General features: G+C 35.0%; 1 protein-coding gene across 1 annotated transcript in view; it reads right to left on the reverse strand.

Moving 5' to 3' along the window:
- HMGCLL1 (3-hydroxy-3-methylglutaryl-CoA lyase like 1) overlaps positions 1-16,257 on the reverse strand; it is a 74,760-nt gene that overhangs the window by 33,517 nt on the left and 24,986 nt on the right. The window contains exons 4-6 of the mRNA XM_065730832.1: positions 15,325-15,420; positions 13,596-13,744; positions 3,225-3,288 (exon numbers count right to left, since the gene is read on the reverse strand). Of these exons, the coding sequence (XP_065586904.1) occupies positions 3,225-3,288; positions 13,596-13,744; positions 15,325-15,420 (309 nt within the window). The remainder of the gene's footprint in view (positions 1-3,224; positions 3,289-13,595; positions 13,745-15,324; positions 15,421-16,257) is intronic.

A 16,257-nucleotide genomic window follows, 5' to 3' on the forward strand; every position in this document is an offset into this window, starting at 1 on the left:
AATTAAAGAGTTAATGCTCCAGCAACGTGGATCATCGGTAGTTATGGGTATATCTGTTGCAGAAGTGAAGAACTACGTTCCCCAGAGGACTGTGTGATGCTTTGGATTTTTATGTTTTTCCATGTAAAAGACAGATAAAAACTGTCTGCGGTCACAGGACACTCTTTCCTTTGGGATTGACCCAGCAGTGGGTGCTCACTGCCATCCGCCTTCAGCGTTAGCGTAAGGCCTTCAGTTTATCGGACACTCTCTCTTGCTCATTTTATTTGATTTATTAGCTTCAATTCCAATTATATTGTATTATATTGTGTTATTTTGCTTTCCAATATCTTATTTAGTAAATTAGCTTTCCTCCTCAGATCATTGCTGCTGTTTTGTTTTTAGGCCCATCTTCTTCTTCCCTTTCCCCCTCCCCCTTTCCTGGGGTGTGGGTCCATGGGTCCACCACAACCATCATCATGGAACCAGGCCAAACCAACCCGTAAACCACTGAGAATTTGTTTTCACATTTTTTTCCATGCTTGATTCATTTAATAGGTGAGTATTTTAGTAATGGTAAGGAGACCATATCAACTGCTAGAAATCCTATTAAATTCCTTTCTATCCAGTGCTGAATTCTTCAGTCTTCCAGCTTTCTGAAAATATAGTTCTGGCAGAAAATGGGAAACTTTGCTAACAAACTGAGCATCACTACTGACTTGTTATGATCTAGCCTTAAATTGACCCTTAAAAAGAGATACACATTTAATTTCAAGAACAAGCACGCTTAAAAATGAATGGGAGTTTTTCACTCTGGATTTCTAACCTACGGCACTAAGAGGCAGCTCATTAGTTATAACGTTTTATAAATTTTCAGTGTGGATTTTTGAGAGTAGAGTAGAGGAGAAGAGAAGGGAAGACAGCGTTTAGCCAGTGAAATCCCAATGCGTTCTAGGTTTTTAATTGAACAGAGTTGTGTTCTGCACTACTGAAGTTTTACTTTGCATCAGACTTGGGCTGCTCCCCTTGGGAGCACTGCCCTGACACCAAGCACTGATCATAATGGAAGTTGGTGACTCAACACCGCAACCCCAGAGGCATGTGAATAATTCTACTGTTGCAAAGAAAACCTAAAACTCCTAAATTGAATACAAAAGGTCATAGTCTAGTTACTAACACTTTTAAGTGAGTAACAACATAAAAAGACTCTGCAGTCCTTGTGAGGCAAGAGAAACTTTGCAACAATATAAAATGATGTTAAAACAAGATTAGGTACACTTTATGTAACCTGATCAGTGAACGGAAATTACTCCATAGTTAATATTTATGTGAATAAATATATATAAGGTAAACAGTTAAACAGATAATCCATTCTAAGAAGAATTAGTGTGATAAAAAAAGACGTATGCAGTTTTACTTTAATAAATACAAAAATGTTGGGTTTTTTTTGTTTTGTTTTGTTTTTTAGTTTTTTTACTTTCAAATAAAGAACTATATGCATGTACCAGATGTATTCTATATGCATCTGAAGCTCGGACTCACTAGATAATTGTAAAATAGTTATGACCTAGTAAGCCTGAAATGCATGTAGATTGATGATCCACCTCTCTCCTGATTGCTTTTGCTTCAGTTAAAGATCCTGATTAAAAAAAAAAAATCTGTTCACTCACTGACAGTATCAAACTAGCCCAAACCCTTCACTCATAGCTGTTGATTACATTGCACAATCAGATGCTCCCATCCCAAGAAACATAATGACCCAAGAGGCAAATCTCTGAAAAGCTGAGCAACAGTGCCAGTAACTGACCATTTTGATTCAGCAAAGGATGAGTGCAGATGTTCACATAAAATCCATTAACAGATAATCAGATATTTCTATAAAAACATGAGTGCTTGCTGAATCAAGGCCTGAATTAATTACTTTAATAAGGGAGCTTTCATTCCTAAACCCACACGCAACTGTGTACACGTACACAACAAGACCAATACTAAGATTTAGATATGAGATAGCTGTGTATGTAAATATATGCATGTTTGGAACATTAAATAGCACTCCCACTGTCAATCTGTAAAGGGGCTTTTCTGCACAAGGAGAGTAGCTAGCTTAAGAAAACAAGCAACACATGGAAAGAAACCTGTTGGGGAACATGATATTGCAGCAAGCAATTTACCAACAGCACAGCTGAATCTGTCATCACTGCTTTAAGGAAAGCTGTGTCACTTCTAACTTTCACTTCATATTAAAACCAATTAATTTAGAAATACTGAGTACCTTCCAATTTAGCTATTTTTTCAAAGAGTTTGAGTATTATGTGGCTGCTCTGGGAGCAGTATTATCACAAGTTTCATCTGGAATGTTCACCAGAAGATGCATGACAATGCAACCTGAAAGCCACACAAGGAGAACACAATAAATCAGACAAATGTTGACTAGCTGCTAGTGCTACCAAAATAAGTGTTTTTCAGATTTTGCTAGATCATAAAAAATAGGTGATAAAGTGTAACACAGAATTCAAGTCTTTCTCCAGGAGGAAAGCTGTTGTGTTCTGCCTTGTGCTGCATGAATTCCCACCCAACATTAATCTCTGCTGTCCATCTCACCCTCAGTACCCTCTTCATCTTCCTGCAAAATGTAAAACTTGTGTTCCACTCCACTTTTTTCAGTCTGTCAGTTCTGCTAGGAAAGAAAAGGCTGGACTAAGATCATCTGCACTGTCCTTCCTCCACAGTGGAAAAAAAATGGTGGAGAGAGGTGTACTTTATCATAGGAGTTAAGTTGTAGGAAATCATGTTGGGGGTGAGTTTGGGTTCTTATGTGAGTCACATGAGACTTGTATAGCACATGCCAAAACTTGTTTTACCTGTGACTCTGCTGGCTGACAGCAGAGTATACTCATGCCAGTGTTGAGTGGATCACCTCATACTGTATGGATCATACTGACACACATGCTTGAATCTATTTCTATAAGTGTTCCCTTACTTTCTTGTTGAAGGAAATAGTATATCATACAGTTTCTCATGACTGATAACAATCAAAACACACAATTTTCCTTAGATTTGACCATAGATAGTAGACAAAAATAGTGACACTGTGCACCCGCTTTTAGTGTTAGCAGTGTTTTGTGTTTGTTTCTCCTGTTACTCATTAAAGATCTTTTATAGGATTAAATAGATAACATGACTTATAGATATTTTCAAATGTATATTAATTTCATTAAAAAGAAAAGCCATAATTTCACTCTTACTTCTGCTACTTTAGCTGGTATGATGTCTCCTTCATATGGGCATCCCAACGCACAGGACACATACCTATAGTAAAAAGAACAACACACAAAAATATTTCTGTTTTATATGTGCATTTCTGTACCCATCTACGCTACATTAAAAAAAAGCTTAAATGTAATTCTGATCAATTAAGCTAGTCAATGTAGGATAACGATCTCAGTGAAAAGTTATAATTACATCAGATGAAAATAGCAGGTTTCAAAAATTTTAAATCACAGAAAAAGTTTTATAGTTTTATTTATGCTCAGTATATGTTACAAGTTGTAAAGCACTGACAGTGCAGCCAAGTTAACTCTGCAGCAGGAAACTTCAATTTTTCTCAGGATTTCCTTTAATAAGCTACAAGAGCCTGCTCAAGTTTTGCCTTGCCTGGCCCACACGAGCTATTTGGAGGAAGCAGTTTCTTTTTTATGCCTGCTACCTGGATCACAGAGAGCAGTAGAAGAATAAAGGCAACTTAAAACCACCACATCACTTCATCAGTAGTTGGAACCACAGTGAACAGGGTAGCTTTGGCCCCCTGTGCTGGCACTTCTGTTCCAGTGTCCCAGAACTACAGCTTCATTGCTTGGGAAAAGAAGAAACCAAGAAACCAGACTGTTTCTCTCAGAAGCTGTCTAATCCACAAAGTACAAAAACTGAAAGCTGCAGCTGAATTTTCATTGTTCAGTCTTAATGCCGTGATAATGCAGAATTTGGTATAAATTTCCTTTTTTAATAACAAATAAAAGCCATGAAATTCCAATTAAATGTCTAATTGTTTATCTTTAATTGATTAGGAATGGGATTAAACCAACCAGAAAGCCATTCAAAATCAAAATAAGCGTGGCTGTAGAGAGATTTACAACAGCTTCAAAGGCAGGCAAAACCCCAGTCCCAGTGGGAGGTTACTCAACAGCTTAATAGGAGAACAAGAGCCTTCACTGATCCCCTGTTGTTCCCCTTCCCTCAGCACTGAGGAATATAACACAAAATTATACACTGTATAATGAAACTAGATTGAAAAGATGCCAGTTTGTATGTAGTCAAGGTCCATAGGGTAAAATATGTATTTTTTCATTGCAGACAGAGAAACTGATCGATAGAATGTGAAAACAGGATGAGTAACAGGCAAAAACAAACTGTGAAAATATGTCAGCGTTTTAATGCATAGAACATATTCCATCCTTTATTTCAAGGTAATTTTTTGGCAAATTAGAACTAGCAGTGAGAATGAGGCAGATTCTGACCCTAAAAGAACCTTGATTAGCCCTGACAAAGAAATGGAAAAGAAAGTTTGTTTCCACAAAAGTGGTTGGGTCCTTTACATACTGCTTGTAATTTTAACCCAGATGCCCAGTAGGTATGATTTCAATTATCTTTATGTTATTATGAAAACCAGGTTTTTCAAACTCAGCCATACACTTTATTAAATAACCTTCAATTTAGTTGGCACCGTTTAAATTTTAACATTCCAAATTTTCTTATCTACATAAAACAGTAGCTACTTTTAACAGCTAAGCACTGCCCTGCTTTTCAGTAACATGTAACTCAGAAAGAATTGGAGAAAATTTCCTTAATTTTCTTGTCTGAATACGAAGAGTTTTCAAGAGCCAAAGGATTTGCTCAGTACCTTTACAGACATTTACACAGCACCACTGTGCCTACAGCCAGCAAACACACAGACTTTGCAATGAAATGATTTTGCAACATCAGCCACAGCACTCATTACAAAGTGAGGCAAAACCAGTACCGAAGTAAATACAAAGCATATAGTATTTATTTCATGTTATCTTTAATTCTATATATCTTACCTGTTCCTAGTAGTTATATACCTTAGATCAGTCAGACCTGCATTTAGTAGTGATAATGTGGCATGAATGACATCTGGAATGACATATGGCAAACAGAAGTAAAAAGAGGCCAGAAGGTACCTACAGAGCAAGGAACTACTACTCCCTGTAGCTCCCATCAGCTATCAGAAATGCACTTGAGCTCACATAATGTAGCTGGGCCTGCTGGGGTATGAAATTATGTGGTGACCTAAGGAATCTGCCTACTACAAAATACAAATCTGTTTGAGATTATGAACTCTCTGCATGCTCCAACCATTATAACTAGAATGACATTTTAAACAGGGAAAATATGGCAAATATAATCTAACTAGGCACCTGATATTCAATATTACACTGGAGAAAATAAGGACTACTGAAAAATTAGCTAGGTAAAGGAATTCCTACCAGAGAGAGAAAAGTTCTGAGGATAATGAAATAATTAGTTTTTAGTAGAGCTTGTCTAGAATAAACTCTAAGGATTTGGCAGAATTTTGTCTAATATACTCATTTAATGAACTGACATAAAAAGTGTGGTGATACCATGAAATTTCTGTCCTTACCAAAAAAGAAGTGGGATTCTATGAAGAAATGACAGAATCAACAGAACTGGGACTCAATAGGCAGTAATGACGAAGTGAAATGCCTGAGACTGTAAACAGTGAAATGCATTCCAAACATATCAGGATAGGTACTTCTAGAAGAGAATATAAAATATGAATTCCATTTGACAAGCTCTTGTTATGTTCTTATTGGAAATCAGATATGATTTGAGTCATTCATAGAGAAAGTTGGAACAGATGCCTGCAAGGGCTGGTACAGCTAGCAGCAGTACAGACAATCTATCATGTAACAGGAGAAAACATGCACGCCTACGTGAAAGAGGGAAGATAGTCATTTATCTGCTCTGAGCCCTCGCCAAAACATCCACACTTAAAGGAGCTCTGGGTGGGATGCTTTGTAATTGCATTTGTGTGATTCCAAATTAATAAGCTCGAGAAAGAGGAGATAGGTTTTGATGTAAAGTTGCCTGTTATGTACAGATATATTTAGCAGCTACATTTTCTTTGCAGTATTTTAAATGATCCATAAGGCATAAAAAAAGAATCCAGCCAAGACATGGCTCTAAGACCAACAACCACACCCTTTCAAAATGGTGGACAACTTTGACAAACATGCTAAAGAACTGCTTATAAAGAAGAAAATTGACAAGATAGAGCCACAGGAAGCAACAAAGGACACACATTTAAAGAAGAGCTTGGTCCACTGCAGGAAACAATACTGACAAGGCAAGAAAAACGGCGATGGACTACTGTTTCTGAGATCTTGTCATCAGGGAGTTTGGTGAGAGCTGTTGCAGTTGCAAGCAAGGAACAGAAGCCACAGTGTAGGAGTTATAGGAGCGAATCACAGAAGAGGGTCTCCAGACAGTAATTATAAACAGCGTCTTCAATGAATTTAGAAATGAAGCAGAGATGGGTGATGAGATATGATATGAAGAACCAAGTAGGGTCAAAGGTGCAATTTTTAAGAGGCAAATGCTTGCTTATATATAGCAATGGAAAAGAGCCAGAGGACAACAAGAGGTTAAGAAAGAGAACAGGGAAGGATGAAATAAGAGGGAGAACTAAACATGGGGTCACTGGGGCAAGTGGAAGGGGTACAGATGGAAAGTAGACAAGAAACTCCTGCTGCTTGACAGTGGAGGAGAAGGAGAAAAGATTATGGGAGGGGAATGACAGAAGGGTACAGTGCATCCATTTTTCCACAGGAAAAAAAGCAAGATCTTGCTGAAGAAAAGTAGCAGAGGGGAAAAGAGGGAAGAGGCTGAGCAGTAAGTTACAGAGACAAGTGGGATTTAATTTAGGGATTCGCTTAAATTGGAAAATACATCTGTTTTCTAAAAAAGATGGCAAGACTGAAAGAAAAGAGGAATTTGTAATGAAAAAGACTGTCTTGGTCTCAGGATATTCACCAGAGACACTCCTCAGCATATGAGCAGAAGCAAATATCTGGGAGTTCACAAAGCAGACTTTGCAATGGAAGTGTTTAATTCTAAATATGTACTTAAATCTTTGCTGAATCAAGGCCAGGCATTTTAGAAGCTTAACTATGTCTTTAGCATGCTAACACTGAAAGAGCTCAAGCAATTGGAGCAGAAAAAAATAACCTGTAATATGTGAAGTGACCTATAAAGCTGCTTTAGGAAAGCACAGGTAGAGGCTGTTTTTCTCACTCAGGTTCTTTGAAATCAGAATTACTTCCTTTAGTAAAAAAAAGAAAAAAAAAAAAAAAAAGTAGTAAAAAGATCTCTGCTTGCTTTCCCAGGCAGAGCTTGCCCCGTCTCTTGCTTGTTTTTCAGACTCCATTGCAGGTGAGTATCATTTGAGCTTCTCCTAAATTGCTTTCTATGCATATAACAACAATTTAAAACACAAAACCCAACAAATTGACTGTGTAATATTTTGGACAAAAATGCTGAACAGCCTCTGGGGATGGGGAGGGATAAGGAAGAGAGTTTTCAATTTATTCCAGTAAGCCAAAAGCAAATCGTTCCACAAATGGAATAGACAGTACAAAGACCCCAAGATCAAGGTGACTCGGAGTGGTGATAATCACCACACCGGCCCAATGACTGTGAAGTGAAGGATATGAAACCACAAACAGGGTAAATGAACAAACTTTTCATAACCAAAGTGTTAAAACGAAAATGAATCCAAGCAGAAACTCAACTCCATGTTGTAATCAGCCCTTTGTCAGCTTGTTTCAGCAAGAGTTCAAGAGCCAGATCCACAGCTGCTACCACAGCTGGAAGCACAGAGCCTCCTGAGAAGCCAGTTGCAGACTCAGATGCTGCTGTTTCCTGTTTATTATTATAGTGTAAGTTCGCATATAATTTACCATGTTCACTGCAGATGTATTTATTTTTATTGGATGTTCGTGCTAAAATGTATATGCCTATCATTTGGTGAATTCATAATATTAAGGTTGATATATTCTGCCTCTTTGCAAGGAAGCCATTTGTTAGAAACGTGCAATCTATACTGCAAGGAGAGGGGAATCCAAAGAAGAGAGAAGGGAAAGGAAATTCTTCCAGATAAAAAATCTCCAAGACAGCCTCAGAATGTGTAAACTAGGCCAGGATCTTTTAATGTACTTAATTAAAAAAAAAAAAAAAGCCCAGAAAATGCCACTAAATTCTGTGAGCAACATCTCAACCTCTCTAAAAACAGAATATTGTTACTACAATTAAGGGCCATTTCAGGTTTAATAGCTATCTCTAATTATCCATGCAACGTTCAGTAACATAGCCATACAGTGTTTGGTACTGTCTTATAATGTCATACAAACATTTCAAATTCAACTAAAACTAGGAACGAGGAGTGATTTCTTTAATCTGAGAAGTACCACTTTTTAATTAATTAAATAAATGAATAAATAAAAAGTAGATACAACTCTGACTCAACAGTAATATTTCATATCTTACTGGCACAAAACAAATGAGTACAAATTGGTAGAATGTGGTTCTTAAGGAAAATCCCTCTTCTAATACAGTGTAATCATCTACCATGATAGAATTATTGTAACAATTTCTTCATCATTTTCTTAACTTACACCCAGTAGAGAGAAATGCACAGAGTCCCAAATCCTAGCAGTCTCTGGATTCTCAAACTTCTCCAGGGGACTGTGACCAGATGGCTTAATACTGTACAACCCTGCAGACTAGTTTACCACTTACACATTAAAATGTGCTGCTTCCAAGTCTATTAAATGCTTGTCTACATTTTGTTGTTCCCACAGTCTCAAACATAGAGTCACTTATAGCAAAATGAATGTGTTAAGTTGGTTTTACTAACTTTCTAAAGCACTGATAATAATACAAATCACCCTTTTATTAATATAATTGTGACTGTGCTGAAGAACTATGTAATCTAAGATAACAATGAGGGATTAACACAATTCAGAAAAAAAGCATATGTAGTCTAGCACTAAGTATTCCAAAAAGACAAAAAAAATGACTTCTAGGTTTCTGTCTGTATTGGTAAAGTATACACAGTTTTAAACCACATCAAATTGTGCAAAACTGCATTACTGGAGTTTCATCTTATAGGACTTCAAACTGGGTATATGAAATACAGTTTTAAGGACAGACAAATTTCTTGAATCAAGGTTTCTAAGATAAACTGTAAAAAAGGGGAAAATGGCATTACTGAATTATTAAGATCAAATTGTCTTGAAAATCAAAAGTTTCAGATACTCAAAATGTTTCCTTATAAAAATAAACATTTCCAGAATTGTTATAAAGTATATCAAAGAAAACTAATGTGTTCCTCGACTTTTTTTTTTTTTTCCAGAATAAATCCAAATATCTCTAGCAGAATTAAGAAGACTAAAGTTGATTCTTTCTCTTAGGTTTTGCATTATTTTGCCCCTTATGCCTTTTTTTTTTTCCAAAGATGTACAATAGTAACTATTTACTATGATCAACAAGGAAGTATACATGTTTAAATATTAATGTTAAGATTTTATTACAACATAATAAAAATGTACTGTTTTAACAATTTCAATAATTTTGCATTGCAACTGTTTGTAGAATATCTATTGGCCATGGAAAAAAAAAATGTCCCTAAATTTCAAGTGTATCAACTGGTACTGAATTCCATACTAACATAGATCTTTGCCAAATATTGATACAACTCAATAATCTTTTCCATATTGTGAACTTCAGCACACTGCTGCTCATTCTTAAAAATTATAAGACTATAAACAAAGGAATTATATACATCAGTTTAGAATTAATGTGTGATTACACGTGCTTTAATTTATGAAGCAGCAGCTTTGTAAGGAAATGCTTCCAGAGTTAGAAGTTATTTTACAGCAAACATTTCCATCTGTTAGTTTCTAACACTGAAAATCTAAACATTTGTGTACACATTCAGATTTGCACATGCACGTGCAAATAGTCCAAACAGCCTCAAAAGGGCGATTCACAGGAATTTTTTTCAGGACAGTGATGTACACACAGCTTTGAATTACAGGTCGTGAAGAGATGCTTTTTGATAGATTAAAAAAAAAACTGCAACCTTTCAGCTTTATACCCACCATTGATTTTCTTTAGGACAAACACAATCTTATATAGAATCAAATTTCTCAGTGGAATAGTATTATATTCCTTCACTGTCACAGATCAAAAAGTAGGAACTGAAGTACCATTTGAGGAGAGTGGTGGAGAGCGTGGACAAGAAACTCCTTAATTTCTTATTGGCCCTCTATTGCAGTAATTGCAATTTCTCTTTTAAAATTCTGTACTACATTAACTTTGAAGAATGTGGCTTAACCAGAATTTACTTAACTTTTTCACCATACATACACTTACATTAAAATTACATTTAAAGTGAAACAACTTAAGTGACTACTTGGAATTAGGATGTGCCACAATTTTTCACTAATCCTGGATTATTTGAGTTCATTTTTAATCATTGAAAAAGATGTGATGCTTGTAATAGTATCTGAATTATGCATTAAAAGATACAACCCCAAAGTCAGCCACATTCTGTGCCATGTCGCATGCAAAATATGCACAGAAATCAATAGCTGACCACACAGATTATAGCACTGATTTGGCACAGTATCTTCACAGAATGTGTCCCAGATGTAAAGTTTTAATGCATGTACAAAATAAATAAATAAATAAATGAAATAAGACGCCTTTATGATGCTAATAAATAGTCTAACTTCTGTGACCATATGCAAGATTTCAATACTTCATAAACATGTGAACTAATTTAGTAAACATTTAGAAAACTGTGTACTACACTACAGAGTTTAAATGTGACAGCTGACAACATAAATTTTCTGGATGATGATCCAGTCAATGTTAGTGCAGCTGTAGCAACAGTAAGACATGCAAAAGCTTAACATTTAGTTTCAACTATTTGAGTGCATTTTTCATAAGATTCGAGGATTGCCAGTGATTTACACTGAGTACATAAATTCTAAATTGCCAGTAAAAATGGGAAATAAAATTTGAACCCCTTAAAATGATTCTGAAAGTATTTTTCCACTGCATAAATAAGGACTTAGGGCAAGACACTAAATTATCAATTTCCTGAAAATAAATAACACTTTAAACAACAATAGAGCTTTAGAAAGGAAACAATCACTGTACTGAAATTAATATAAATAAAATTCAAGCATATTTTTATTACCTAAGTAATTCAAACAAAATATTATGTCTACAAAATTTATGTTAGAAACCAAGTTCTGGAAGTTTGCGCATGTAAAGGTTGCAGAGTTTTGCAGAGCTGTTCTCTAAGAGATTGATTAAAAACAAGAAGTTAATTCTCAGTGCACAGAATGCAACAATTTGCTCTTACATTCTACAGCTTCATTTTGTGCTACTCTGCATCACAGGACTATCAATACATTCATTCTATCGATTGTAATTTTTATAAATTACAAAGTTCTAATTGTTCTAACAATCAAAGAGTCCTGCAAAGGTTATTAAAATGTTTTAGGGAAAATGCATCTATTCCATTTGTCACTTAAATAGCAGCTAAATATGGGATTAGTATATCAAGGTCATAAATCACAAGCTCTGATACCTAACTCTTGATTGTTTTCTCCGGGAAAAAGTCACCTTGATTGCAATTAATGTTTCTACTAAAGATATTTTCAAGTTTCACTTCCTGATCGTCTTTTCCACGTGCTGTTTTGTATCATTAAATGCAATGTAAAGCTCCACAAGTCCAAAGGTGCTGCAATATATACATAATCCGATTATATTTTCTCTGAGTTAAATTATCATGCTTTGGATTACTGTTTTCTTTTTTTTTTTTTTTTCCTCATTCCTTTCTGCTGTGTGGCCATATACAATAGATCAGGTAGTTAACAATAAATGTATGGGAATGTTGTAAAATCCTATCATGGGAACAGCTATTTCCATCACATGTCAGCGTATCAGGGCCAGAATAATTGCTGCTGGCATATTACAAACGCCTTAGACGCGCATTCTGTGCAAAAAACCCAGCAGGGTTCCACCTTCTTAAGCACGTGCAAACTAGTGCAGAGAATATAACTTACCATTTTAAGCTTCAACATCAGTCTAGAATCCACCACAGGGGGCTTCTTCATCCCCTGCAGTTTGCATCTTCAGCAAAATCCATTTGTTGTTACCCGTAGCTATCCAAAAAATATACACAATCCACAAGCTTTGTGGATTCCCTTGATTGTTGGCTGGCTCTATTGGGCCATTTGTTTGAAGTTTGTTAGGAAAACTCATGAAAATGAAAGAGAAAACACTGCTTGACATGTGCTAATCTCTGAGCATAGTCCTCCTAGAAAACTTAAGTTGCTAGTTATGTTCTCAGCTCAGAGTTTAGTTTCAGAAAAACACAACAAACAGCAGTAGTAGAGATTGTTAAATAACTGACTGATAAATGACAGACTTCTTATAAGAGACATTGCTTGGGAAGGCAAAGCTTGATTCAAAAGATCAGCTGCTAGTTGGAGTATTAAAATTCCGGTACAATTTTACTGTTTCATAATAAGGTTTTCACTTCTCTATCCAAGTGATTGTCCATCCAGAACAAGCCAGGTAAAAAGGACATAAGCATGTATGAGATGTATTATAAAATCTTTTCTCAAGTTGAACACTGTTGTGCAAAAAGTGAACAGTGGCATTATCTCTTCACTATTTCTGAAAGAAAGACAGAACTCAATATTTATTCCCAAGAACTCTGAGTATCTAACTCAACTTCTTTTCAGCTCCAGGTATTTCCTGAGCCTGATACAGTTTGCATGACTATGTATCCTCACTGAATCTCAGTGTTCAGTTTCATCTTGAAACATGCATGTAAACATTTTTTGTGTTCACAAACAACCTTAGATATCAAGCTCTATGTAACGCAACAGAAAAAAGAAATGAAAAAGATTTTCAAAGCAACAGTGCCATTCAGGAATTCTGCAATTTCAAAGGAAAATATTCGAGAAAAAGATAAATACCAGGAGATTACAGAGTTTTATGTACTAGATACTCCATATACTTCAGATCTTGGAGTTTTCACAGCAACTTTCATCAAAACTATTTTTTTTTCTTTAGGAATAAATTTGTTTCATTATTTCTATACTTTGATTCCACAGTGTATGAATTATCATTCGTTATCAGTACTACTATAAAATAAAAGCATTCAGGATATTTCTGAAGTTCAAGATACAACACAAAATAAGTTGGGATTTTTCTGTAATCTGTAATGACAAATAATTGCATAATAAAATAGATACATATATACACACTTTTTTTTTTTTTTCAATTTCCAGACAAATCTAGTTGCCACTAGTTGTTAGAAGATATAGGACAAATTACTAAATATGTTCACTTTGGAAGATAGTATCACAATAAAGGCTATTACTACATTAATTTCTTGCTCAAAAATTTGGTAATACACTTCTGTACCAGTAAGAAAATAAATTTTGTAACAGAATTCCAATAATTCTATATTTAAGAATCTTTATATTTACCCACGCACTGGAATATTCATATTTCTTGCTGACTTAGCAACTTCTTCAAATTTTTCTATGCTTTCTTCGATGGAACAATTAATATTCATTTTGCTAAAAGATTCAGATGCTGCGCCAAATACTGAGACCTCTGTAGCCCCTGCTGCAATCTGAAAAATACATTTCAACAGAAGTATAACACTACATTAGAAGATGAGATTAAGAATTTAATTCCATAAGACCTTCTGGAACTTCAAAGAACATAGTAAGTCTTGTCTATTTCTAAAGTATACTTTCTAAGCATAAGTTTAATTACTTATTTTTTAATATACTGCATACAAATCAATCAAATCAGACTTTGAGTTCATTGCCCTATGGCAAATTTCCTTCTTCTTCTTAGCAATAAAAATACATATATTTATATAGTGATAAAATATTAAGTATTCAAACATAGGAAAATACATAAACATACTATAACAATAACAGTTGATACTTAGACTTCATCTTTCACAGAAGTAAAGATCATATAACATCTCTGAAATATTCATCCTCTGGACAAAGTTAGTTACTTGTGAATGCCAGGAAGTCACTCACAACTTAGGTAAAGACCTGTCACCTGCAAGTACATTGAGCAGCAACAGTAAACAACAAGGATTTCCTTGGTGCAGTTCACTGCATGATCAAGAGCTCCTCTGGCATTGCTGACATAGCTGATGTTTAGATGCAGGAGGGTTATTTGGAGTTTGCTAAAAGCCTCAGAGCAAATACCAGCCTAGAAAACACCTAGTGTCAGTGTGCTTCTTCACTGAAGAGGTAATTAGCCTGAGCTTGTACTCAGTAAATCAATTAACAGGAGGCAAAACAGAATGGTGAGAAAACATCTAAGCAGAGGACAATAGCTAACTAATTAATTCTCACTTTCCAGTAAAAACACTAGTAGTTTTCTCTAGCTCACTTTTCCTTATATTTTCTGTTCTTGTGGGATAATGTCTAAACTTCAGCAACTATTACAGAAACAAAAACCCTTTCAAATAAAAGAATAAAAAATATCAAGAAAGTACATCAGAATTACCTCCAAATATTTTTTGTATTGTTCTCCCTTCACTATATCAGTAAGTAGGGTACACAGAGATCTAACTTAATTTATACAAGTTACCTTTGCAGACAAGGTTGGCTGACTACTGTTAGCTGCCTCAACCAAGTATAGGATTGAACTTTAACAGCAATTGCATATTCAGTATAGAAACAGAATGACAGACTACACCATAAATGTCCATTCATAAAGCAGTATGGCTTCCAAATGTCTTGTTCTCTATTGAGGCAAAGCATGGAAGCACGAAACATTTTCAGAGCACAATAAAAATACAATGTAAACACAACAATCAATATACATTGCTTTACAAAGATTGAACTATACCATTTTGACTCTTAACATGATTAATATTTACTTTGTATGAACTGGGACAGTTAAGAACTTCTGAAACAATATAAAAAAATTAGTATTCTAATACATTCCTATAAATTTTTTTCATTTAATTCACTCACTACTTTCTAAAAAGAAAAAATTCTGCAGAAACTTTTCTAGTGCCAACAAGTCAAAGAAAGAAAAGGAGTTCTCATTTTTATTCAAGTATCATTTATATGAATATACAAGGACTGATGGATATTTCAACTGCAGGAAGAAAATATGGAAGGAAAAAATGAAAACATGGAGGAGGTAACTGTGAATGTATTCTACAAATGCACTTACAGCTGAATGAAAACCTTTAAGATTAGGAGTGAGAACAGGATACTGGACTCCAGGATGCCGCTCAATGCCTCTCATTACTTCTTTGTGATCTGCCATCTAAAATACAGAAATAATTTGCGTTGATTGGCAGCTAATTTTTGATATTATATATCTAAGAAAAAAAAAAACTGTCTGGTTTGGGTATACAGTTCACAGACAAGGATAACAGTATAGGGATTAAACTGAGCTTGTACAAGCATCTTTTCTTGTATTTCTTAACTTTTGAGTACTTGAGTTGCAAGCATTCCACTTCTACATGAATAAAACATTCAAAATAAAATTTCTACAGTGTTTTTTTTTAATGTGTATTTGTGAAAAGATAAACTGCATCATACACTTACAGACTTTTTATGATGCTAATCATCAATTGTTACTCCAACTTTAAACCTACCTTGATAGACTCCACAGGTAAAATCAACAGAATAATTGAAATGTAAAAACCATCCAAATCTTGAAGATGTAGCCCTTTGACAAAAGAGACTTCACAATATTCAAAACAAATGAACCTACTCAATACTGTAATAACCAGCATGTTTGAAAAGACTAAGAACAAGTCTTTTCTTAAAAAAATACAACAAAATCCAAATTTCTGCATAGTACAATAGTTTAATATGCTTGAGATTTTTTTTTCAAAAGAATTTTTGTTATAATAAAATCAAAGAATACCTTATTGATGTGTTTGCTTTCCTTCCCCCTCCCTCACAAGATAGAATCATAGGATCATAAAATCATAGGGGTTGGAAGGGACCTCAAGAGATCGAGTCCAACCCCCCCCTGCCAAAGCAGGTTCCCTACACCAGGTAAGACCGCCTTTGTAAGATACACTTATGCTTCCCTCACTCAAGATTAAATAGAGCTCCATGTAATAATCAAGAGGAAAATCAAAGACTTATT

Source organism: Cyrtonyx montezumae, unplaced genomic scaffold, assembly GCF_038088225.1.
Source record: "Cyrtonyx montezumae isolate F1298 unplaced genomic scaffold, pur_monq_1.0 scaffold_13, whole genome shotgun sequence".
In the NCBI taxonomy this organism is placed as follows: domain Eukaryota; kingdom Metazoa; phylum Chordata; class Aves; order Galliformes; family Odontophoridae; genus Cyrtonyx; species Cyrtonyx montezumae.